General features: G+C 43.2%; 1 protein-coding gene across 5 annotated transcripts in view; it reads left to right on the forward strand.

Moving 5' to 3' along the window:
* Positions 1 to 1916: 1916 nt before the first annotated feature.
* The window catches only part of unm_hu7910 (un-named hu7910), a 44789-nt gene continuing 19812 nt past the window's right edge, over positions 1917 to 26893 (forward strand). For 4 of the 5 annotated variants that reach the window (XM_039617178.1, XM_039617179.1, XM_039617180.1 and 1 more), the window contains exons 1-3: positions 5277 to 5460; positions 8574 to 8756; positions 15449 to 15517. In XM_039617178.1, coding sequence (XP_039473112.1) covers positions 5292 to 5460; positions 8574 to 8756; positions 15449 to 15517 — 421 coding nt within the window. In that variant the 5' untranslated portion in view covers positions 5277 to 5291. Of the gene's footprint in view, positions 2129 to 5276; positions 5461 to 8573; positions 8757 to 15448; positions 15518 to 26893 lie in introns of those variants that run through there. The other variant, XM_031759476.2, reaches the window with a different exon arrangement.

A 26893-nucleotide genomic window follows, 5' to 3' on the forward strand; every position in this document is an offset into this window, starting at 1 on the left:
ACACGGTTGCTGTACGCATACAGCCGGCTGTAGCTTTTCAGCTCACAGCCCGACATACACCACCACCAACACAACAGCACAGATAGCGCAGACGTAAAGGCAGCGAGGCGTGATTGCGGGTGTCGCTCAGGTGCGTCCGCCTCCCCTGCAGCGGCGCCGCAAACCACGCCCCGCCGCACGCATTAACCAGGTAAAATACATAATTAGGCAGAATTTTGCAAATATCTATTTTTAATTTTTCAGCAGCATAGAGCTTTTTTCCAATTATTTTTTAAGAGTCAGGTCAAGGCTCCAAAAGCCCAAAGGCGATATAAGGGTGGCGGCTGACAACAGTTTTTGTTTGCTACATGGATCATTTTAGTTCAGCTGGGTGTCTTTCCTTTTGTTATATTTCTTTAAGAGTTCAAAATGTGTTGATTACATAAATATAATTTAATTTTCTCTGTAGCACTTCATGGATTTCATAAGCAGCACACCTTAGTTGTTCACACAAAGCATAAAGATAAAAAACAATATATACAGTGTTATCTTCATTTTAGATGTCAAAAAGTATTTGCGGCTCCCAGTGTTTTCTTTTGCGTGGAAACCGGGTACGAATGGCTCTTTGGGTGTAAAAGGTTGCAGACCCCTGTTCTAGGATGTGGAAAAAGCCTGATGGTACAACAACAGAAGTCTGACTTCTTTGATACTGAGGAAAGAATTTCATTGTCCTCCAAATTTATCTTCTGAACATCTTCAAACTCTGTTTCGATGTGTCCAGCTGAAGAATAATGGTTGAACAAAACAAGCCTTTAACCAGTGTTTATGTGTGCATCGGCTCATAAGTTCTGCTGTATGTCTGACACGTGTAAGACAGACAAACATTCATCCTCATGGATGTCTCAGAACTATGGGAGGAAGCCCGGGTTCCTGTAGAGAAGCCACATAGGGACACGGATGGACTTAAACTCTCCCTGATGTAACCACTGCACCACTTATTTATTTATTTTTTTCCCCACTGCATGGCAGATATCAGTCATTCTTGGGGAGCATGGCCAGACTTTAGGCTGGAATTGATGCACTGTAGAGCTGCACCTGTTTATGATAGGCAGAACTATCAGTGTACTATTAAAAGTTAATTAAAGGTTCTCTTTACTCAGCTGCAGCGATAGGGCCCAGTGTTCCTCTGTGTTTGTCTCCATCTAGTGGACAATCACATTTACTACATGCCAGCTTGCTCCCCCACCTTCTATGAAACAATTGTTGTATTATTAACTGGGTCTGTTTATATTCTGCAATAAGAGGTGAACTAAGAGAGTTTCCAGTGACTGACTGTGAGAAGTTTTAGCATCACAAACAGGAGAAACGTTATTGTGCCATGAAAGAACCTCTCAGCAGAGGTGGAGGGTTTCTGGGAGTTTTGTGGAGATTTCTGGTGCATTTGTTTTTTAATTTCTGCTCCCTCAGCGTAGTTTGTCTGCACCACTTGTTTCATTTATAACCCTAAATCAATAATAGACCATTACTTCAGGTCTGAGTGGGCTATTTATATAGACCATAAAATAATTAATCAAACAACAAGAAATGCAGTTTCCTAAAAGTTAATGAAAGTATTTTATTTACTTCATCGCGTTTTGGTTCATATGATCTAATTTAAAACCTGCTTTATTCCAATGTTAACTTTAAACCGTATCAACGCTATCAATAAAGGTTATTAAAACCCCCATTAGTTATGGCCTTCCGCCCCCGATGTTTAAAACTCCTCTCCCTCTTCTGCCACGTTTTTGCTCCTCTCCAGAGGGAGGAACGACACTGGGAAGCAGCGCAGGAATCTGATTGGTGAGAAAACACAAGAAACCGCCTGTTGCCCCACCCACACACTCATTAGGCAGCTCTGATTTGTGAACTACTAAGCCAATCACGGTTACCATGGACTTTGGCTTTGCTGGTATCCAAGTGAGGACGTGATTTTTGGTGAACGCGTCGCTCCATCGCGCAGAGCGGAGAGCAGAAAGCGAACAGGAGCTTTCACCGCGACAACCACGGCCAGGTTAGAGAGTCACCTCATCGCTGCTTGACTGAAACAAACATCGGATACTTTACGAAGCAATGGCGCAGAGAAAGAATTCCAAAAACCCCTCAAAAAAAGGTACGTACCCTTTATCTGACTGGGTTCTCCCGCCTGAGTGTCTCTAATTCAGACTTCCGTTTAACATTCTGCAGTTTATAGCTATTTTCAGTCTTTGGAAAGGATCGCGTGTAGTACATCAAAAGCGAGAATATATTTTTAATCCATAAGATTAGTTCTTCGATGCGGCTAACACACTGATACAAAATATAACGTAGACTCCTACTTTCGGAGGTAGAACTCCCGTGGTTCCAGCAGCGCAAAGTGCGCCCTTTGGCGTCCTGAAGCGTCACTAACACGCTGTTAAATATCTAATTATAATAAACGAATCACAATTACTGTATTTTACTGAAGCCGAGTGAAGAAGTATTTTTTACATATTCCCGCAGATGTCGTATTTTATGTTTATAACTTGTAGCGCCGTCTCTAAACAAATGCATAATCGATTGGAAGAATTTTCAATGGAGTCTGGTTGGATGTTCTCGCGATACAAGACGCGGGACTGGTTTCGCCCCTTTCTCTGCTAGTTCTGCTAAATGAACACAATAAAGCAGACTCCCAGTTTAACCTCACTGATAAATCCCGGCATGCTCTGTGTGATTATAGCTTCATTGCCCATCGGTAACATGAAAGTGGCCGTGGAAACGACGCTAAGCTAACCTAGCCCCCATCAATAACAGCCTGCTAACGGCAGCTAACTTTCTCCCAGTCAGCAGTGAGGGGTTCATGTTATCTCTGTTATCTGTGCGGGAGTTGACTGGCCCCGCTCATTATTTACACATTTATAAGCCCGATATAAAGCACCGGGTTATTCCTCACTGCAATCTGTAATTAATTTAAAGGGCAAAAACACATGAATCATGCTTTCACTGACATTCATGAGACAGTCTGAGGTCTTTAAACAGGGTCCCCAAAAAACCTGAAATACAAACACATATAATTTCACATCAAAGATAAATGTTGATGTTTCTGTCATTGTTGGGTGTTACAAAGTGCTCACTGCTGCTGCTGAAAATTTTAGCTTTAAAACATTTAACAGTGTTACCTCCACGTTTCTGTCAGACATGCTTTCCATTTGTAACAACACATGCAAACATCTGTTAGATCAGGTGAGAGCAAGAATAACAACCGTTTGACATCCGTGACTGTGTGCACACACAACTCTGACACACATGCACACACACATGCACACACACACAAACACACACACACACACACATAAACACACACACAGTGACGAGTGATGGATCGTTAGGATCTTGTCACGTAAAAGCAGAACTGGCTGTAATGAGGTACTGTAAGACCAGAGGAGCCTTTTCATGGTTGTTAATACAAACAGGAAGTTTGCTTTTTTTCACAAACCATAAAGAGTGCCCCCATCCCCCACCCCACATGCGCACACACACACACACACACACACACACACACACACACACACACACGTATGTGTTACTAGAGCCTCTTTATTTTTCATGTGTCAAACGTCCCAAACATCATGTGTAACCCTCCATGCTGGTGCGAGCTTGTAAACCTGTGATATGAGCACTGGGAATAATTTTCCGACCACTATGAGGAAATCTTGGGTGAATATAAAACCACCCGGAACAGCTGGCTTTTGATGTACTTGTTCAGGCTGTTTAAAAAGTGGTTGGAGACCACAAACAAAATTGTTGTGATTTCCAATCAGCTTCCAGTGTTGTTGTTAAGGAGACGGGACCACTCACAGTCAGTTGTTGTCTTCAAAGCGACTTCGGTGGGTCGAGGTAGAGATAAAAGGGTAATACAGCTGAGTCGCTCTGCTATCAGTTCATTAGAATCAAGTTGGCAATTCCAGAAATTGCTCCACAAATAGTGATATAGTTGCTGAAGGGCAGCAATTTTACTGTAAAATGACACAGGTTGGTTTTTATACAGGCAGCCGAGTCAGCGTCCACTATTGGAAAGATAAGCTGTGCTCATCAGTGCACCACTATCACACTTGTTCTCTCTCTTAGTCTGCAAAATTACACTATTATGCTATTTCCATTTCGTTGTATATTCAGTACCAGTAGGCGCTTCGAGTCACGAGCACCAAACGCAGTGATCTGATTGGTCAGATCTGTTTATTAAATATGAAAAATCGAGCATGATCCCAAAAAATTATGTGCCTCAAATTCGTCCTATTAAATTACGCTGTTGGCGATGCATTAAGAGCAGAAAAAGATTTTTAACACATGAAATTATTTGACCCGTTTTATGCGTTTGGTCCATAAAGACCTCGAGAGTAAACGTTGTCAGTCTGAGTCGGACCGTACATTGACCTCTGACCTCTGGTCGTCCGGAGCCTGAACCTGTGGGTCATACCTGCTGATACCGTTGTTACTCTTGTGTTTGAACCATCGCGAGCGCTTGAACTGCCGTTTGTATTCTCGGATCTCGTGTTTAAAACAGATCATCCAAAAATATTTGTATTTAGGGGAAAAACGTGCTGTACTTGTGAAACTGCCACACTTATGGGGGGTGTTATCCACCATTAACACCCACTTCACTCAGAGCCCCAACAGCTGTGTGAAGCGTTCTCTCAGGGCTGTTTTCATTGGTTCCCTGCTGTGGTTCAGGACCAGTACAGCACCTTGGTTTTTTCTGGCGTGGCGTACTACCTGCTGATTATTTCTGAAACGCTGCTTTATTTCAGGTGACACGGCCAACAACTGAGAGAGTCCAGAAATGCGAGTGTCAAGGTTATGCGGGGGCTATTCTGTCCTCTCTGGCATCTCTCACCCAGCGTCGCAGGGTTTGTCAGCTCTAATAATAGTGTGGATCAGGTTCAGCAGCCCGTCACAATCCCTGTGCTGCTGGGAGGAGGAGGAGCTCCTTCACTCTTTGTCTTTTCTCGGAGACGCTGAGAGTCGCTGAAGCTTTTTGATGATCGGTCGTTTAGAGACTTTCTTCTTTCGGATTGTTCTTATCTCCTTCTGTCACTTCGTTGACTTCCTCCTTGAACTTTTAAAGCTGCGTTTTTGCGTTGTTTTCTTCAAGCACGCCGTCGTCTTTTTGAGAAGACTGAGATAGTTTTGGTGCGTTAATCTTCGGTCTGTAACATCTTCAGGTTTTGTCCTGCAGGTCAGTTTCATCTCGTGCGTGAAGGAGCTTCACTTTCTGTTTTTAATGTTTTTGATGCTGGTTTAGTGTGGTGCTTCCGCCCATGGAGCGATACCGCCACTACGGCACCTCCTACACCTCCTCTCCTGGTGCAGCTCATGTAGAGGAGATCCACGCTGAGGAAGAGGAGGAGGTGGAGGAGGTGATGTACACTGAAGAGGAGGTGGAGCCGCTGTTAGAGGATGAAACGCAGCCTCTGGTGCAGGAGACAGGTAGGACTGACGCATGCATGAGGTTTGGTTCAGTTTAGGTTTGGCTCTCACCTGGTCGGGTTTGGCTCGTTTAGGAGGCGTGAAGGGGGAGGAGGAAGTGACATGTGCACAGAAGGAAGTGCAGCCTGTTGTCCAGGAGACAGGTAGGACAGGCATGGATTGGCCCGGTTTGGAACACTTCTTAGAAGGTCAGAGTTTTGTGTGGTTTCACCTTGTATGGTGTGCAGCATGCTTTTAACACAAACTCGGCTACATCCTGTGGCAGCTTTTCACAATAAAAGCTGCCAAGATGAAACCTGGTGATGCTGTGAAGGCTTGTGGTGATTTTGGTGTGAAGCGAATGTGTCTCAGCATCAGTTTGTTGGGGTCGGTATTCAGATTAAACGTCATCGTCGCGTCTAATCCAAAATTTTTAACATCAGGTTTCCTTTAAGTTTAAGTAGACTTTTCACAGGAGCAAAGCTGTTTCTCTGTAGGCTTCCAGCAGGTACAGTGATCTTTTTTTTTTATAGGAATCATAAAATCGCAGTTGTTGCATCGCCCCGATTTGCAGTTACACGTTGATGAAGGTTACGGTGCAGGGTAGGTGGTCGCTGCATAGCTGTGGATTGAATTTCCATCCAAAGTGTAAATTCCCAGTAACTCAGACAAAGTACTTGAAACCCAAAGTGACCTAAGTTTGCTTGAGTTTCTCGGGATTGTGGGACGTCAGGTCAGCAGTGATGAGGATGATTTACTGGGCTGTAAAGTCCACGTTCCCACCCTGAGAGAGGTGTGTGACGGTCATGAGTAAATGTCCATCCCTTACTTGGATAGAGGAAGCTGCTATTTGCTGTGCTGTAGCAGTGCTTGGTTACACGAAGGGGATTTGTGTCTCCGGCTAGAATTGAACCAGCAATCATTTACTTAAACTCCCTGCAAGGTGTCCCACTGGGGGCGCCGTGGCTGCTTTGATGACTTTGGCTACGTCCACACTAGCCCGGATAAATTTGACAAATGGCGTTTTCTTCTGAAAACGCTCCGCCTCCACACTAGCATTTTCAGTCGTTTTCACAGAGTTGTGCGTCCACATTGAAACGACTGAAGCGCTTACGTTCCAGTACTGCGCAAGAAGATTCGGCCTGCCTCATTTCTGTCTGCCGTTTATTTACTTTCCGGCTCTTTGAAACATCTCTTTGAAAAGCACAGAGTTTTTTAAATGGACTAACAATGAGGTGGAGTTGTTGCTGCGAGTAACACAAAAGTACAAAGTTGCAAAAGCGAGTGAGAATTAAAGAATTTGAAAAAAAGCTATCTCGAGCACGTACAGACTGATATGAATCTTTAATAGGGCTGTCAAACAAAACAACTGCTGTATAATGCTCTCCGCTATCTTAGTTTAATTGGTCACATGAATGCATCACATGACTAAAATGTGTCATTGTTTTTGAAAAGGCTCTGGGTTCATTGTCCACACTGCAACGTGAAAACGGCGTTTTCAAATGTATCCGCTATGGAGAGCGTTTTCAAAACGTTTCTGCAAACGGCGTCTCAGTGTGGACGGGAGGCCAAAACGGAGAGAAAAAGATGCGTTTTCAAACCAAAACGTATTAGTGTGGACGCAGCCTTACATAACCTTAACCTTTGCTCTTTAAACTCTAAAGCTTTAACAGTTCTTCGTCCTGGTGCCTGAACCAGGTGAGCTTCATGTATGATGAAACCCACAAACACTGACGGGTGTTAAAAAGCTGGTTTATCAGCCATATCAGGACCGGGGTGATGCTTTTTTCATCACTGCTGTCATTAACTGCTGCTTTCTATAGTCTTTAGTGCTTTTAGAGACTCTTGAGGTGTTTTAACCGCACACGTGTTTAACACGGGCTCAGGCTATTTCAGGAGTGTTCTTAGTGACATTTTCACGCAGTACAAAAGCAGACAGCTGTTCTTTATCTGCAGCCTGTTCAGTCCTGAAACAGCTGTTGTCATCTCTCTCTCTCTCGCTCTCTGTTGGGGTCATATTGACTCTTGCTCTATTCCTGGGTCAGGTTGCTCTTTGTGGAGCCATGTTGCCCCTCTCTCTGTTCCCTCTTTATTTTTCCTGGACTTTCAGACTTTCACCAGAAGTTTTCCTTCAGCCGACACTCCGACCTACAGTTTCATCACGTCATAGTGCTCTCTGCCTGTACTTCCTGTCTCGCTCTCCCACTCGGTCTCCTCGTTTTCCCAAAGCACTTAAAATAGTAAGACAATGTGCCAAATCTGTCCTGAGGAAAACCAGCTGGAAACATGACGCCTCAGTCCATTAAGTCTGAACCTTAGTCACTAAAGAGGGCTTAAATCTGATCACCCAGCTTCAGCCTGTTGCTGGTTACTGATTTCATAACACATTAATATGCTTGATTACCTGTGCAGGTAAGCAAGACTGGTGCACGGATACTGGTGCACATGCACACACTTCTATCTCGTAGAAGTGTGTGCATGGTCCTTATTTTTCTGGTCATTTTGTAAATAAAAAAATATTTTTCTCTGTTTGCTGTTTAAGTTTCATGTTTTGTTTTGTTTTTTTGTTAATTTCATAAATAAATGTTTTCAGTGTTTTTGAGCCTCATACCTTCAGGAGTACAGGAGATGTCCACATGTTTGAAATTATGATAAAGCTGCCATCAGGTTTTACGCCTGCTCCAGTCATTGGATTTTGTTTGTTGATCAGTCGGCACCAGTATTGTTCTTCAGCTCGTGCTGTGACGATAAAAGTTTGCATGCATTTTGTGAAATACACAAAGCTTATTGCACGATAACATTTTTATTTTCAGTTGTGCAGATTTAAACCTGCGTGCTGTCGTCCTCTCTGCGACGGTTTGAAATAAAGACGTGATGCAATGCCTCAGATTTCACTTTATTCTTCAACAGCAAAGCTCTGAGCTGTGTGATATTGTCTGTCTGTGGGTGACACCAAGTGCAATGCGATACACCGAGTATGTTGCTGTCAACACGTTAACTACTGATCTAAATCTGGCAGCAGGCGCGATCGTGCCTCGGTTAACAAGTTCAAAGAAGAAATAAATGTTTCTCAAACTGGTTACTGACACCAGTGCAGTCGTTTTGGTATTAACATCAGCTTTTCACACCTGCAGAGGGGAAGACGGTGCCGGTGGAGAGCAAAAATGGAAAGAGGACAGAGGGAGGAGGCGGAGGAGATGCAGGTGGAGGCCCAAAGTACTCTGTGTTCACCTGGTTTGTGGTCCTGGGTCTGCTGGGAGTCTGGAGCTCTGTGGCCGTGGTCTACTTCGACATCGTTGACTACGACACCGTCATCGGTAAGTTGGAGGGCGGGCATGATAACATGGTGTAATTTAATGGAACCAGATGCATGATTGATTCAGTGCCCAATTTCCTGAAGCTTTTATTTTGAAGGGGTGCAGACTTTGAACAGCTAAAACCAGCGCGGGATTGTTTTCTGGCAGAAAGAGAGAAGTGGTTAACATGCATCACTTGTGGTTGTTTTGCAGAAGTAAAGCAGACATTCAGCATTTCATATACCTCATTTTAAGCTTCCTCCTGAATGAAGATGACATGCAGATTATCCTGTGATTATAAAAGTGAGCTCGGGTGAAATGCTCAACGTGTGGGCGCCCCACACATTACTTCAGTCAGCAAACAGGATAAATAAAACATCTCACCAAGCAGCAGGCCGTGTTTAGTAACAGCACTCCATGTTGGTCTTAATTTACAGTCCCATGCAGTGAAAGTAGGATTGTGTGATAATCTGCCTGTTCAAACATCGAACTCTGAGGCAGCGCCTGGAGTTTCAAACGGTCCAAATAAAGCGTGGCCGTTCTCCCGCGTTTTACAGTAAAGTTTGATATCCACGAAGAAGCGGAAGAAGAAGTTCACATAAAATTAGATCGTCTTTGTTTACACACCAAGTGCGTTTCTGAAAAAACGACACAAAATTCCCAAACTTTTTGTCGAGTCGACATGATGATGTCGTGATGTTTCTAAAGATGAAAACGAGGAAACAGATTCTGTGCTTAGAGAAAGCTGGCTTTTTAGTTTGTAGGCAGAGGCACCCAGTGAATGACCCAGGGCGGATTCAAACCCAGGCCACAGTAGGTGGGTCACCTGATCGCTCCAGAGCACTGAAGACGGCCTCCTGCCATATCTTCAGGCTCCGCGTTTTAGACCACTGCTGTTTATCTCGATCAGATGCTTTTATAACAGACTTATTGAAAGTTCTGATGTCAGATTGATAAACGCCTTATCTTTTATCTTATCTTTCACTTTCCTGCCTCTTTGCTGTGAGCTGCAGCACCACCACCTCGTCACTGTGTTGCTTCATAATTTTTCACAAATTTGCTCCCAAACTATAAAAAATGAGTTATGAGTTAAATAATTTAACTCTGGTTGGTACAGACAGCCCAACATGTCTTTACTGACCCTGGATCATCATTTATCCTGACGCAGCGTTACCTGACCAATCACAGTGCTGTCCACTAATCAGGTTTATCTCTCAGCTGTGGGCTCACCACAGTGGATCATGGAGCATGTAACGGTTACATCTAAATGTTACAAGATGACGATCCTTAGCAGTCTTTTTCTTCGATCGGGTTCGTCTCCAACGTGAGAGCAGCGTGAGAACGTTTGTGGAGTCCCGCCGTGTGCGGAGAAGAAGACATGCCTCTATTGGCCTCTTTGGTTTGGTTCTCAGCAGCATTTCTGTCTGGATCTCGAGCGTTCACACACACTGAAACACAATGTCAAAGTAGTGGTTTTTGTACAGGAACCCGGCGACATCTTCATGTGGTTTGATGCCGAGTTTTCACAGCGCCTTCCTCTCAGTCAGACGTGCACAAACACGGCATTTCAAAAGTACAGTAACAGTAAGGTTTTGGTCTGTGTGCACAAAGAAATGTATTCCACACATACGTGCTGTGATTGAATGATTTAAGCAGCAAAAGCATCATTTACATGTGCTGTTAGCCGTTTGTTTAGGCTCTGAATGTCTGCAGCTTAAAGCAGTGCTGCTTTTTGGTGTGCATACCAAAAGGAGTGAGACAAGCAGGAGGAAGTGATCTTGTGGCCTGAAAATACACATATATATACGTTTGCTGTGGTCTGTGGTTGGTTGGGTTATTAACAGCTTTCAACCTTACATACTATGTTACTGTCAGAAAGGTATTAAGCTTAAATACCATCCGAGCCCAGGTTGGAGTCTGTGAAGCTTTGCACGAACTCCGGAAAAAACGGAGCCCAGATAGACCAAACCTCAAAGAGCCAGAGGGAAGTTTGCTGAAATGTGTGCCCGCTAGACTTTTGGTCACATTTTACAATCACTACAGTTTCAAGATGACTGAATATGAAATACAGCCACCATTTCCTCTTCTGTTTTTGAGCTACTGACTTCAGTTAGGGTCAGTAAAATAGTTTTTGGGGATTTTTTTGGTTTTGTTTCTTGGGCTCTGGCTGTTTTTTAGTCACGGCAACTTTGCTGTTTGATCACGCAGTTCTGATCAGTTCATTGTTGAGTCACAGGCTGTGCCAAATTTGAAGAAATTTCACACTGAGATATCAGTCCCAAAATAAGGCTGGAAGGTTAAGCTTCCAGGTAAAAGAATGCCATTCGTAAAATCTGCACAGGGAACGCTGAAACCAGGAGACGGCTGCCACCTGTCGTAACTCAAAGACCTGAAAGCAACAAGGATGCATAACAATGCCACAGTGGACTGATCTCAAGACTCTCGCTCGACTTCTTTGTGGGAAAACGAGTTTGAAAGGTAACGACAGCGAAAGCGGCGACTCTGCTGTGTCATAGTACAAACTGATCCTCATCTCAAACTTCCCTCCGTCAGGCTGATACATGACTTCGTATCTGTAGACTTCATGACTCCATCGTGCACACACATCGGCCACAGCTGTGAGCAACTTCCTGTTGAGATAACTGTGTCAGCTCTCAGTTACGAGGTTTCATTGTATGGAAATCATAACCACAGTGAGACAGGCCAGCGCTGAGACGTGAGCCCCGTTTGCTTGACTCTGCCTCTGTACAGCAGTTTGGATCACGTCATGCCGTGAGCTGCACAGCATGCAGAGATTCAAACGGCGAACTCCTGTCAGTGTTTCTGCTTTTTAGTCTTCTTCAGACAGATGCAGTCAAGATTGACAGGAAAGCAGAAAAAGAGCAAGGGCTGCGGTTCGGACTCAAACCCGGGCCGGCTGCTCTCCAGCTGTATGACATACGGTCGCCCGCTCACCCACTGCGCTAAACTGATGGCTGATTCAGTGTTTTTGTAAAGGAGAGAAAAGATGAGACTTGTGGTTATGTCAAGAAAGAAAGAATGGACTCAAAAAACGCTGAACACTGAACACATCATCATGTGGAAGGTTAAACACTGTCCCTACAAATACTGTGTACAAAGCAGGAAAGCCCAAACTTTAAGAATCTAACCGGCCTCTGAAATGTACGGTGCTTTGTGCTGTTAGTCAGCTGAGGGTGACCATAATGTCAATGAAAAAACAAAGTTTTAAATTGATTAGTATTCTAGTGCCGACTACAGCAGCAACGTCTAAATATCCAGTTTAAAACCGGCTGATGTCCCCTTCAGAGTCATCACTCCATGCACCTCTGCACCGCGTCGTTCGGATTGTTCCCTGGAGCTTCAGGGCTGAAGGGAACAATACGAACTCTGATGAGGGGCTGGTTTTTCTCTCAGTCGTCGTAATCATGAACAGATTTCCTGGTATTCGTTCTGTGGAGTTGTTAATGAGCTGTTAAAGACGAAGATGCAATGCAGTTTAAAATCAGTCTTGTTTTATTGACTTTTTCTCGTTCCAAACTCGTGTTGGTGACAGGGAAGTTACAGAGCGCCCCCTAGTGGAAAAACCATGCAACATAAACATTCATAATGTGGTTTGAAAGCCGTTTCTCCCGTCTCTTCCTTATTTTTTTTCTAGTTTTCATTGACCAGTCGTTGGAAATACAGATACTAAAGTATCGGCAGACGGCTAATATCGGCCTCTACGCTGATGTATCTGTTTGAACCTAGACAGTATAACGTCACCGGTGTCAACAATAAGTGATCAGAATTAAATGCTTCTTAACCCGGAGGTGAGTGATTCAATGACCACCAATGGGAGTGACGGATGCCACTGACTGACTTAAGAGGGTGCGTTAAATACATTAGAGGGTTAGCTAGGCAACTGAGTTTGGGATTTTATGCTAGTGACTGACAGCCAGCTACAAAAATATGTAAGATATCAGTTTGTTTATATGTTTATAAATGAACTGGCCACACTAACACAGTCTTTGCTCGCCACCTCACCTTTCTGCAACGTTTTCCTTTGTCTCCAAATTGAATTCAGGTTGATGGGTCACCAATTTTGACAGTTTAAATAGAAGCACAGAGCAAAAACTCTCTAAATCAGTCAGGTGTGCTGGAAGTGGTGGGAAAATGCACAAACAAACAACTTTATTGGGGACAGCTGCTGTATTTTGCTTTTTGTGGCCAGAGTCACACAATCTGTGGTTGCACTTGTTTTTGCAGCTAGCACGCATCGTGTGTGTGTGTGTGTGTGTGTGTGTGTGTGTGTGTGTCCTGGAAGGCTTGTTGTTTTTCTAATGCTGATAACCATCGTTCAATAACGTGACTCACCGGGCAAACTGGTTTAAAACGTGGGACAAAAACAAGTCTGCTGCTGCCCAAATGATCCAAACTGCATTTTGTAAATAAGAAAAGAATGTGGCAGAAAAAGTTGTTTAATATCTGTAAGGCAAAGTGTCTCAAAATGAATGGTAAAGCATTACAGACTGATATCTGCTCTGTGCATCGGGATCTGTTTAATAAAAGTCTTTATTTGCTGTGTAAACGGTGCATATGTGATATGTTTAGGAAACATAAACTCACATCGTGCACATCTTCGTAATGACTGTGCTGATCTAAACAGTGACTCTGCAGTGCTTTAACCTCCTGTGGCCTCTCTGTCTTCCTCCCTCCTCTTCTTCCTCTTCTCTCTGTGTTATCTCTGCACGCAGCCAGAGCTAAGGAGTTTCGTATGAACTTTTCTGAAGTTTTACAAGGTACGGTCTCAACGTTTACCTGCCATAACTACTCATCTCCATCCATCGTATTACACCCTGATTTCATCAGAGCCCACTGTGACTGCAAGCTGGAGATGGAAGAATCACATTAATGTTTTTAAAATAGTTTTAAATGAAAAATGGACTTTAAAGGTTTTGGCAGAATGTGAACAAACAGCAGCTGAGAAGTTATATCCAAGCTGATGAAGAGAGTTTAATTAGAGGCAGAGCTCTGCCAGATTGTACAGTGAGTTAATGTAAAGGAAGTTACAGTGGTAACTACGGTTCTGTGAATTCCCTGTCGACTTTCAGTGGTGATAATCGAGGTGGTTACCTTGTGTCTCCTTGTGCTTGTAAACAAAGCCGCATGTCTGAGTGTAGGCTGCCTGCACATGTACACTGTTGGTTACCACATGGCAGCCAGTATCCAGTCTCCATAGCAAACACTCCAGGTGAGCAGCACAGCCGTTTTCCAGGAATTGGCAGAGCTGTAGTTTCCTGCATGACGTCCACTGAGTGACTCTGCTTAAATCTTATCTCGTCCTGCAAGGAGACATGCCTACCTCGTTTACTGTCACGGGACGTCAGGAGGGAATGAAACAGAACCTTTATTAACTCAGTAAGGATAGGTTTGATTGAAAATGAAATAAACAGAAAGTTAAAAGGTTAAGAGATTGGCTTACCGTCTGGTAAGCTTCTGCCTGGTGGTAAATGTGTGTGTGTGTGTGTGTGTGTGTAGACATGTCTGCCTTCTCTTTAATATGATGCAACTGAATGGCAACAACCAAACCAACCAAAAGGTGCTTGTTTTATATTTTACTGTTTTATACGTTTTTGTGGTCCGGCTAACTGAGAGGTCCACAAAACTAAACAGCAGTTTTTTAAATGCTTTCGATTTGTGGTCTGAGTTGAGTCTGGGTCTGATCGGTGGAGCTGCTGGTATCTAACAGACATAATTCTCCTCATCACCACATCCTTCCTCTTTTAACAGAGCCACTTCCTCTGTGCACTTTAACACACTGATGCATGCTTTTATTTTTGTGACTATTTTTGCCTTTATTTGATAGAGCAGCAGTGAAGCATAGGCATGGAAGGGGGGAGAGAGATCAGGGGGAAGACACAGAGCAAAGGCCCGCAGGTCGGGCTCGAACCCAAACCCAGGCCGCCGCATTTCATCACCACCTGCTCACCCAGAGAGGATGCTTTTATTCCTACACTGACCGCTGCTTTACAGAAGAAGTTAACCTGTTCTCTGTCACATGGTCTGAAGATGACTACCATTTTATTATTTGGAGGTAGAAGGAGACAGAGGTCACCACCTTTCTACACTTTCAGTTCTTCTATTGGGAAAAGCTTTTATCACTGCTGTGACTCGAAGCCCAACAATGGTGTTTGGACCGGCCGTGTGAGAGCATCAGACAGAAAATGTAAAACAAGACCGAAGGCCTGATATGTGCAAAACCATAAAGAAAAATTATTTATCCCACGCTACAGAGAGATGAAAAACATCAAAAACACAGTTTGTTACATTTTTCTTCGTCCTTTTTCACCATCTGAGCTCTTTTAGTAACATCCTCTCATTACATCTCCTCCCTCTGCTCTGGTTTAATGGCATCAAATGGAGAACTTAACAAAACTGGTGAATGCAAACCATGGATGGTGTAGAGACAGATGTAGCCGCCGTGATGTCAGCACAGAGATGAGCATTTTTCCTTTCCTTTCTTTTTTTTCTCTCTTGGACTAACCAAAATTTACAAAAAGGGCTCACAGTTTTATTCAGTATGATCCAAGACGGGTGGCACATTATAGTTCACTCTGATAGTTGCATTCACATGCACATTCAGCTAACACCAACCTTATCAAGGGATGAAGAGGGTTTTTCATGTTGTATAGAACTTGTTGGTCTAACTTCATCTCCTCCTCTTCCTCCTCCAGGTAAACTGACGGCCTACGACACAGACGGAGATGGAGACTTTGACGTGGAGGACGCCAAAGTTCTGCTCGGCAAGTCTGCTTTCATTTTGCTGTTTGCTGCCCGCTGCTCTGCCTGCCTGATGTGGTTTACAGATGTGTGACAGTGCCTCGGATTCAGAGATCAACCCGTCAAACATAAACTGAGTTTAAAGCTGAAACATCACAGGGAGCCACAAAGCTCAGGTTTAACACGGAGTCAGCAGCGTGACTGCAAAGACCAATGAGATGCTCAGAGATAAAAGTGTGGGCCACGAGTCTGCTCGCTGATATTAAATGCTCTGTATTATTTTAGGCTGTTAACTCTGATCTTCCTCATAGCACTGTGGCATTCATATACTTGAAACATAGATTTTTTTCCAACTTGTTTTCTTCATGCCTGCTATGATGGAAGGACAGTAATGCATCTGAGTGCTATTTGCTAATGGTGAACATCATACATAGAGGAAAAACACATGAGATCAGATGGTGCTGTAAAACAGGGGAAGCATGCAAATATAAAGACGACGACTGCAGAACTGCAATAAAAATAAGTGAAAATGAGCTCAGCTCAGGGCCGGTTCTGACAGTTTAAATGTCCATCGCTACCACAAAGACGTGCCTCATCTACTGTATCAGTGTCCCTGCAGGTCGTTACAGAAATCTATGAAGTATGAAGTTATAAATCAAGAAAAGAAGGTCTTAAACGGACGTGTATTCCATGAGACAGCAGTTGTGTTGTCATGTTTCAGGGTGTAGTTAGGTGGTGTAAATGTTGATTTTTGATTGTTGGCTGTTTGGTTGGGAAAAAGTGAGACAGTCAGTGTGGGTTGGATCTCCAGCATGAAGAGAAAGTGAGGTAGGCTTTTCCCACGAGAGAGGAGGACGTCATGGTCACGCTTCCTCAAGTAATTACTAAACCGACATCAGCTGAACATCTGGATGTTACAAGAATTGACCTTTTTGTACACTGTCATAGTTCTACTTTCGGGCTGTTCATGGAAGGTGTAGAATCACAACTTTAACCTTTTAAGCATTAACACGTTTACAGAACCTTCTCTGGTATATAAAAACAAAAATATTTTATAAATGATACATTACAGATGTATATTAATACAATTCCCCACAAAAAGCTGGCACAGCAGCCCCTCAGCCTTTCTCTGAGGTCGTTCGGTAGGCACTCGGACTCGAGCTGCTACTCCTGGACTGGACACTTCTAAGATTGGGTGGTTCGCTCAAGTCTTACTGGGTGGAGACCACGGGGCATGCTGGAGAGATTATGTGTCTCAGAGGGCTTGGGACTGCTGAAGGACATGCCCGAGGAGAGGTCAAGGAAAGGGAGGTTCAGTTCGCTGCCCCCATGACCTGAAACAACATACGTAGAAAATGGATGGAGAGAAAAACGTCCTGTAGAGTTTCACAAATCCTGCACAATAAACGGAGAACATCACTGATCAGAGTGCTGTAGAGATTAATGCACTGTTGAATATTTCTATACCTAACTAGAAAACCAGACTATGTTCCATCATTTCTACTTAAATTTAGTGTATTGAGGTGTCAGAAGGGCCTTAAACACCGTTCATTATTTCACTGGTTCAGATTTAGCACTTAGTGTTTGGTTGTTTTCATAAAACCTCGACTTGGCTCACTTTTAAACAATTAAAGGATTGTGAATATCTGTGACTACTAGAGCAGCTTTTTTACGCAGCTGTGTCCAGTTTGAAAACTAGTGTTTAAATCCACACGGCCTGAACAGCACAGCCCACCTGTGAGCTTCAGGTAGAAATGGATCTGCTGCAGCTGCAGGGATCGCTTTCTGTTTGCATGATTTGTAGCTTTGGACACTTTTCCTTGACTTTCAATAACTTTCATTGCTTACATTCAACAAAAGCAGAGCTTTTCATTTGAAACCTTCTGTTTATGTATCTCAAAGATCAGTTTTCTGCTCTGTCTTTCACTTCAAGGATGATGGTTATCTTATTATTTATGAAACCGAGCGCTTTTACTTTTTTAGGTTTCTGTTGTCAGTAAACTAAACAGTGTGGTTCATCTTCTGTCTGCTCTGAGCCACAGTAGCTGCTCCCTTTAAGCAATGTGGGTGGGGCTTGTGTGAAATGACCATATCAGGTAAAACCCTCCTTGTGACATCACACAGATCTAAGAGTAGAAAAAACTGTGTGAAAATGAGTGTTTACATCAATCTGCTGATCTCATTGTTTGAAACGTTGTTTAAAATAAACATCCAGAGTTTGAACAGGTGATATATGTCAGGAAACAAGAAATGCATTTAGTCTTTATTTTGATAGGGCCAGGCATGTATTAAGTATTGTAACTTCCTGTAAATAACAGCAGAGTGTTGATAGCATCTGCTGGCAGTATGAAGTCTTAATGGGAAGCTGTGTTATAGATGTCGTGTTTGAAGTAGACTTAGCAGGAACATGGCCGCCTCTGTTCCTTTTTATTGAGTGGACAGCATGTCAGAGGTCACCTGACGTGGTCAAGACAGGAAGTAAAATCTTTATTAAATGTCTATAATTCATCTTTAACTCACTATCTTTCTCTTGTCCCGTCTCATCACCCTGTATTTATTTATTTTACCATACTTTTTTGTTCCAGTTTACTCCCCCCGTCCATCCTCCCTCCATCGCATCATTTCCACTTCCTTTCCTTTATATTCCCTCCTTTGATCCCCTCTGCACTTCCACCCTTCCTTTTTCTTCTCTTCCTCTCTCTTCCGTCAGGCCTGACCAAAGATGGCAGCGGTAGTGCGAATGCCGAGTCGCTCGAGGAGGTTCTTAATATTTTAGCTGAGGAGGGCTCTGATTGGATCTATGGCTTCTTCACCTTCCTTTATGACGTAGTGTCCTCGCCCTTAGAGCCGGGTGAGGAGGAGGAAGCAGCAGCCTCTGAGATGATGAAGGAGGAGGAGGAGGTGGAGGAGGGCGGGACAGCCTCCTCGGATGACGGGGAGGTTAAAGGGGTCATACTGGACCTCCAGAACCAATAGAAGGACAGGAAGCAGAGAACAGGCGGTAGGGAGTCTGCCTGGTTCCGACCAGACTGGGATGTTCTGTAGCCCAGTATGACTGGAGGAGGCCAAAGAGGGCAGACTGGTCGGAGTTTTATTTAATAAATGCGAAACACCACAAGCAGGAAGAACTGAAGGCTGAAGTGATTCCAGATAACGGTCGATCTACGGGACTGATTCGTTTGTTTGACATTAACAGATTTTCTCCATCAGATAAAAACGTCCTGCGAGGTCAAAGGTCAAACGGTAAAGCAGGTCCTCGTGGCAACTGGAGGAAAACTGAGAGAAATTCATTTTTAGGGACGATAATGAGTTTGAATTTAACCCAGCTGTTACCTCCGCTCTCATTCATGATAACATATTTAAACAGACAGAAGACATAACCGACCGACCGTGAACAAAATGTAAACTTGAAGTAAGAAACAAACAATGAAACCAGTGCTTCAGTGCTGTAGCTGTACTGTATGGAGGGTCGAAAGTGCCAGGATAGTAAACAAGCCAGTAAATGATTCACAATATAAAAATAAAATCCTACAAGACACCACTGACATCCAGTCAAAGGGAAACAAATAAAAAATAATACAATGGAAGAATTCAGACTAAATTTATTCAAAAGGGAAAAGTAATTATTGTCACGTTTTCTGAAATTCTAACACCTTCATTAAGTTTTGTATAATTTATGATGCATTTAACGGTGAAATATTAAATATATTAGTCATTTAATTTGTTAATTAATGTTTACATTTTTGGTCCTCCGTATAAGCGTTACAATGTTATGTAATATAAAATCAGTTATCCTAAAATATCTGTCGTCACAGGTCAGTTTTAAAAAATTCAAGGGCAGGATCTTTGGTGTCACGGAGGGCGTTTATGGTCTTTATTCACCTTTATTTATCTCATTTTTGTACGCAGCATAATTGTGTTTGCCTTTTATGAGTTATTTTATTTTAGGTGATGGTGCAGTTTGCAACATTTATTTATTTTTGTAAATACATTTGTGCATTGCTGTTAAATCTAATGTATTTGAGCCCATAAACTGGTGGGTTTTATTTTCTCTGCAGTAAGTTTGATTCAGAGGATTTAAATCTGCACACTGTGTGTCTACGTTTCGGTAACAAAATGTCACGTGGTTTTGTTCGGGTCAGTTTTTAAATCTTTACGGTGATGTTGCTAAAACTGATCAGAAATCTGGAGTTTGAAGCAGGATTTGGTGCTTATTCGTGGTGTGTGCTTCTTCATTGTTACGTATTTTTTATGACTTCATACCTGAGAAGCCGGCTCTGCCAGCAGTGAAGTTTCTCCCTCCTACTGTTCTCCTCCTAAAATGGTGTCTGTAGGACCCAGAAAATCAGCCAGCGTGGCTGCGGTGTCCGTGCAGTCGAGGGCGGGTCGTGTCAGGTTAAGGCATCATCAGGTGTGAGATCAGTTTGCACTCATTTCATACCAGTGGCTCAGAAACATAAGTCTGACTTCTGTGAGGTCACTCGGGAGTTGTCAGGGTTATAAAGAAGGTTCGCTGTCTGTGGCAACTTGTGCCGCTGGCCTAACCTGCTTCACACCAGGTTATTGTTGAGATAAGAGATCAGCTGGTATGAAATCACCGCCTCTCACCAAAGTCCTGCCATGATCCCTCAGAACTCAGAGCGTGGAACGTAAGAGGACCAAAGGTTTTTAGAGAGAGTCTGAAGTCTTTGTCTTTACCCGATGAGCCGCTTTGTCGGAGCAATTTTAAACTTCTTAAGTGTAAAAACATCATTATTGTTCTATAAGCTCAGCGTGAAATCCTAAAATAGAGCGCTTATCACTCGTATGTGTTGACTCCTTCCTTTACTTGTTCCCCATTCATCAACAGCACGACTGCAGCTGAAGGTCTGCTTTCTGAACTCTGCACAGGTTTAAGTCACCATGAGAAAATATCTCACATTGATTAATATAATACTAGCTGTAACTGTGTCATCATGAGAGCTGTGATAATAATAAATCAGCCCTTCCTGGCTTTAAATAAACTTTATTAATATACACCATGTACACACGCTGCTTTGTCTTTGTTTAGAGAGTCGGTCGCTCTGCAGTCTGCAGAAACGTCCATGTTTCTGATTGGTCAGATGCTGCATCAGAAAAGCTCTGTTCCCTGATGCCTGCACTACACAGCAGGCTCAACATAGCCCGATATCTTCACCTTATCTGGCTTCAGTTAAACTAACATCAGCTTTCAGGTGGTTATCAACTGCTGCTTGTGTCCTTTTCTTATTAACACTTTGTGCATTTTAACAAAACTTATATTTTTCTGCCTGTAAAACACTAATGTGCACATCTTATGTTAGACCTCTCACCTCTGACCTTTGGATGCCTTTTTGGCCTTTTTTGTGTTCAAAGCTGCAGACGATTGAAGTGTTTCCCAACCTTTTGGAGCCACGGCACATATTTCACATTAGAAAAATCACACGGCACACTACCGAACAATGTCACAAAAAGCATATTGATCGTTTTCCCCCACGGATCAGGCATAGTGGAATTGGCTCGGTTTGACCCCAGTATACCTTTTTCTTCTGACCACTACCCATGCTCTGGCTTCATCTTTTCTCCAGGACCAGGTCAGACTGACTACTTTTTCTTTTCAGATATTTATCTATTGCTATTACGGCTGCGTCGTCTCACAGCATGACTTTTATTTTAATTTTTTCTTCCTCTTCTTCTGTTTTACTGGCAGTTGGCAACCCATTTAATTAGAGGAGGTAGTTGTACTGCCCTCTAGTTGAAGAGAATGGAATTGTTCTGCCTGTTACTCGCGCTGGTCACTTAGAGTACTAATCATTAACTAATCATTCCTCACGGCACACCTATGTGCCGCGGCACAGTGGTTGGGAAACACTGACCTAGAGGATGCAGGTCAGCTGTGACGAGAAATGAAATAAAGTGCAGATCAGATCAAAGACACATTAATTATTTTCCTTACGGTGGCCTTGTACAGCTAGGCTTCGCCAATTATCAACAAAAATGTGGACAGTGAACAGATTAAATAGTTAATTTATACTTTTTTCTAAAATAGAAACTTGTCAGTGTTTGAACATCAAACCTTCGTATTATATGGTATTGTAAAAGAAAGCATAAGAGCATCTTCACCTCAGTTATAATTTGCTTTTAGAGAGTGAACCATAAGGATGATATGTCCTGAATGGATTTTTGTTATCTCATTTAACAGCAGTGTCTTTAAATAGTCCTGTTATTTATGGAAACTTTAATTGTAAATGTCTTTTATGCATGACTGAAAGTCTGATTAACAACCTGTTGAGATAGTCTAAGGAGCTTGGAAAGAAAAGCGTCTGGACGTCTTTAGGGCTTAAAAATCTGGGACTCTCCACCAGCTGAGAACTGAAGAAGCTTCTCGGATGAAACGTCTTCAACAAAACTAAAGAAGTCCAGATGCTTTTGTTTCCGAGCTCCTTAGACTACGATCACCTGGATGACTGAGAACCTTCACAGACAACCTGTTAGGATCTCGGTCTGATTCCTCTTCACATTCAACAAAACTTCATCTGTGCAGGAAAAACCTGTAATAATTTGTTTATTTGTTTGTGTGACAGCTGATTGTGTTTACCTTCCTTTTATTCTGTGCATCGGTTCAGATGATAAGAAGTTAAAAGGCTATGCTCTAAGGAGAGACAGGCTGAGGAAAGGTAGTGTACAGAGACTCTGTGTTTGTGTTTGTGTGAGGTCACATCCTGCCGTGCGCTCACCTGACGGGTGTGTCTGCTTCTTAAACCCTGTAGAGGAGCAGAAAGAGGTGAAGAAGAGAGGAAAAAGGAAAGGTATCTGCACGACTCCGTTTGATGCTGAGTGACTAACTGAGCACATAACAGCCTTAACTCTCAAACTGTCTGCCTTTCTGTTACAGAGTGAGGTCATTTATGACTTTATTTAGTGGCTCTGTTTGTGTTTCTTTGTCTATGACGGATATTCTAAAATACACTAATACCATTAAATACAGTAATGTTTTTACATGTTTGAGAGTGTTTATCTCGAGTAAAAGTTGTGCATACATCCTCAGCTTTGACTGAAGTGTTACAAGATCACTGAAGTTGTTTCAGACCAGTGATGCCAAGGCATGAAGGAGTGCTCAGAAATGTTAGTTTCAGTCAGGATAACTAGAGTCCAAAGAGACACTCTCTGTCCCAGAAGCCACTCTGAGACGCCTGAAATCGTCAATGTTTTCTTTTATTGTCAAGTTTTTGTTGTTTGCACTGCTTGCTGTGCTAGTTTGGCTTTCTGTTATCGGCATGTAGACCTTCACTATCAAACTCTCTGATTTGTTTGTCCTCCTAGAAGATGAGGTGTTAAAGGCCACTGATGCTGAGGTTAAACTCCCAGAAGGTAGCAATCCCTCTGTGTGGGTTTGTACCTGAATTTTTGGTACTGCTGAGTGTCATGGGCTGTTTTTCCCTCTGTGTATTATTAGTAGAGGTTACAGGAGAGGCTGCTGAGAAGAAGAACACGACTCGAGGTATTAAAACCTGACAACTGCATGTCCAGAGTGTCCTGTAATGTGTATAATTTTATATTTAAAGAATGCAGAAAGTGTGATTGTTAGGAAAAAAGAGCCATAAAAATCCGAAAACTTAAGGGGTGTCCACAACTTTGAAGTCAGTGATTGGAGCAACTGCCAGTGACAGCAAAGGGTACCATTAGTTAACCTCCTAAGACCCGAACTCTTCCACGACATGCATTTTTAATTTCTCTTTGATATTTGGGCATATTGGGGCCCGATGAATGTAAAAACAAAGAATTGCCAGATTTATTTATTTTTTTACCATATTTTTGTTTTTAAGAAAAATGAGAGCCACAAATGAGGATATTCATTTAAAATTTTGATAGAACAGTAGCAGTATAATGTCCTCGTAAGTGGATATCAGGCCCATGTAGAGCAAAATAGAGTATTTTTGTCTAAATAACCAAAAATGTGATGTCCACATATGTGGACGGCAGGTCCTAGGAGGTTAAGCCATGCAAGGATGGTAAACGTGAGTTATTTAGGCAACCGGACCCTCGAATATCCACTGTGACCAACAGTCAGTTATACCTATTATGGTCGCCCCTTTAGTCAATTAAAATTTGGCTGATATCAGCTTCAAGGTTATCTTCCCTTTCACCCCGGACTGTTTCCATCACTGGACATCCCTGGAAGTGGCTACTTGCACTTTCCTGTCTGTGATTTCACCCCAGTCCTCTAACTTTTGCAGAGCAGAGACCAAACTTCTGCTTCAAACTGACCCAAATTTCATGTCGTAGATCAGGGGTGCCCAATCCCAGTCCTCGAGAGCTACCGTCCTGCAGCTTTTAGATGCATCCTTGTTCCGACACACCTGAATCAAATGAATGGCTTGTTAGCAGGCCTTTGCCAAACTTGATGGCACGCTGAAGAGGTAATCAAACCATTTGATTCAGCTGTGTTGGAGTAGGGATGCATCTAAAAGCTGCAGGACGGTAGCTCTCGAGGACTGGGATTGGGCACCCCTGTCGTAGATCAAAGATGGTGATAACTACTGGGTCTCCAGCTGCAACCAAGAGACTAAAAGAGCTATTCTGACTCAGAGTCTATTGTGTCCGAGCCCAAAGCTAGTCCGTCACGAGCAAGACTTTTTTTTTCAAGATATGAAATTAAACTCCCAGAGAAAGACTGTTCAGACAGACTTTACTGTAAAGTCCCGACTCTTTAAACTGAACAACATTCGGAGGAAAACACCTGAACTAGGAATCTGTGTGACAAATCGACTGTTTTTTATTTTTGCCTCTAAGATGTTACCCACCTACAGCACTATCTGGAGCTGTAGGCTGACCACATCTCGCCAGAATTGTGTCCCCATTAATTTGTTCCCTTCCACAAGATGAAGTTGAAGATTTTGCTGTTTTGAGACAGTGGAGGAAGTACAAGTGGTCAGAACAGGAAATACCAGCAGTAGTGGAAGCCGTCCAGAGGTAGGGAAAGCGACGACCATGAAGGTGAAATCGGCCAAATTTAAATCGGATAAGGTTTGATTTTCATGAGTCTCACGTCGTACACAATGACGTGTTCTTCACAAGGATCATTTAATCCTTGATTCTAATAAATTGAACTCTGTGGATGTTTTGTAAAAGCAACATAATCCTAAGTCTTTAAACATTCGAAGACCCCATTTTTGTGGCTTCTAAATTGACCCTAACATTGGACTTGCATCTCTTCCCCTGCATCTCTAACATTTCCTTGGTTGCTGTGTGCCAGCACACTAATGAGTCGTAGTGGTGAGCATGTGGACAGTAATCTTATGACTTTTCACCTCAAGCCTCAGACCACATCGTCCGAGGCGCCATGCTGCGCTCGACTCTGAAGAACGAGTTGAGGATGATCCATGAGAAGATGGAGGCCAAGAGGATCGCTCACATTGCAGTGGCTGAGATCAGGGCTTTTCTCACCCAAGAGGAGGAAGCAAGGGAGGCAGTGTGGGAGCTGAAGAAGAAGGAGCTGGAGGTGGTTGAGGATCAACTCAGACAGGAGAGGGAAAGGGAAGAGAGGAGGAAGGAGGCAGAGAGGTTGGAAAAGGAGAGGATAGAAAAGGAAAAGATTGAGAAGGAGAAGCTGGAAAAGGAAGCCAAGGAGAAAGCTGAGAGAGAAAGGTTGGCTCAAGAGAAGGCAGAAAAAGAGAGACTGGAGATGGAGAGGCTTGCTAAAGAAAAGGCAGCTAGAGAAGAAAAGGAAAGAATGGAGAAAGAGAGGGTGGAAAGGGAAAAGGCAGAGAGGGAGAAACAGGAGAAAGAAAGACTGGAAAGAGAGAGGGCTGAAAAGGAAAGGCTTGAGAGGGAACGCATTGCAAATGAAAGAGAGAGAACAGAGCGGGAGAAGGCAGAGAGGGAAAGATTAGAAAGGGAGAGACTTGAGAAAGAAAGGATCGCCAAGGAGAAGGAAAGACTGGAGAGGGAACGGATCGCCAAAGAAAAGGAAAGACTGGAGAGGGAACGGATCGCCAAAGAAAAGGAAAGACTGGAGAGGGAACGGATCGCCAAAGAAAAGGAAAGACTGGAGAAAGAAAGGATTGCCAAAGAAAAGGAAAGACTGGAGAAAGAAAGGATTGCCAAAGAAAAGGAAAGACTGGAGAGGGAACGGATCACCAAAGAAAAGGAAAGACTGGAGAAAGAAAGGATCGCCAAAGAAAAGGAAAGATTGGAGAGGGAACGGATCGCCAAAGAAAAGGAAAGATTGGAGAAAGAAAGGATCGCCAAAGAAAAGGAAAGATTGGAGAGGGAACGGATCGCCAAAGAAAAGGAAAGACTGGAGAAAGAAAGGATCGCCAAAGAAAAGGAAAGATTGGAGAGGGAACGGATCGCCAAAGAAAAGGAAAGATTGGAGAGGGAACGGATCGCCAAAGAAAAGGAAAGATTGGAGAAAGAAAGGATTGCGAAGGAGAAGGCGGAGAAGGAAAGGTTGGAGAGAGAAAGGATAGCCAAAGAAAAGGAAAGATTGGAGAGGGAACGGATCGCCAAAGAAAAGGAACGACTTGAGAAAGAGAAGGTCGCCAAGGAGAAAGCAGAAAAAGAAAGACTGGAAAGGGAACGGCTTGTTAAGGAAAGAGAGAACCTCGCCAGGGAAAAGATGGACAAGGAAAGGATAGAGAAGGAGCGCTTAGCTAAAGAAAGGGCAAGAATCGCACAGGATAAGGAGAAATTAGAACGAGAAAGAGTAGGAAAAGAAACGACAGAGAGAAAAGAGAGGGAGAGGATGGAACGGGAAAGACTGGAGAGGGCAGCGAAGATGAAGCTAGAGCGTGAGAAAACTGAAAAGGATAAGATGGAGGTGGAGCGGCTGGCGAAAGAGGGCGTGGCAAGACAAGGAAATGGCTTAAAGAGACGAGTGCTACCGGAGAGAAAGCTGAACAGTTCGCACGTGAAAGGTGAGGTCACTGAGAGAGTGAGCATGACGGCGGTCAGGAGAGAGAAGAGCGTCTTAGAAGAGAAGAAGAAAATACCTCATGGGACAAAGTGATGACCTCACAAATGGTCATGGCTCAGATTTGCCGGCCTCACCTCCCATATTCAGGAAACTGATGAAAAGCTGCTTGGTGGGGTTTGAAGGTCTTGTAACCACCCAGCAAAGTCTTGGCACTTTGCAATCTAGGCAGTTATTTTGAGTCTCCTTTGTAAATTAAATAAATACGATGACTTTAATTTTGGTGGAAATGCACAATCTGATTAAAAATCCCTCTTCAAGTTTTACAGAGGTTTAAAATGTTTTCCCTCCCACGTGTTCTGCTTCTGTTGCTCATGCACAAAGTTACAGGACATTACACCTTCATTAAGGGGTCAAACCTGAGTCCCGTTACTTCAGTCTTAACTGTGATACAGACACCACACAGCTGGAACTGTGGTGAACTAGA

This window comes from Oreochromis aureus, linkage group 9 (assembly GCF_013358895.1).
Source record: "Oreochromis aureus strain Israel breed Guangdong linkage group 9, ZZ_aureus, whole genome shotgun sequence".
NCBI lineage: Eukaryota > Metazoa > Chordata > Actinopteri > Cichliformes > Cichlidae > Oreochromis > Oreochromis aureus.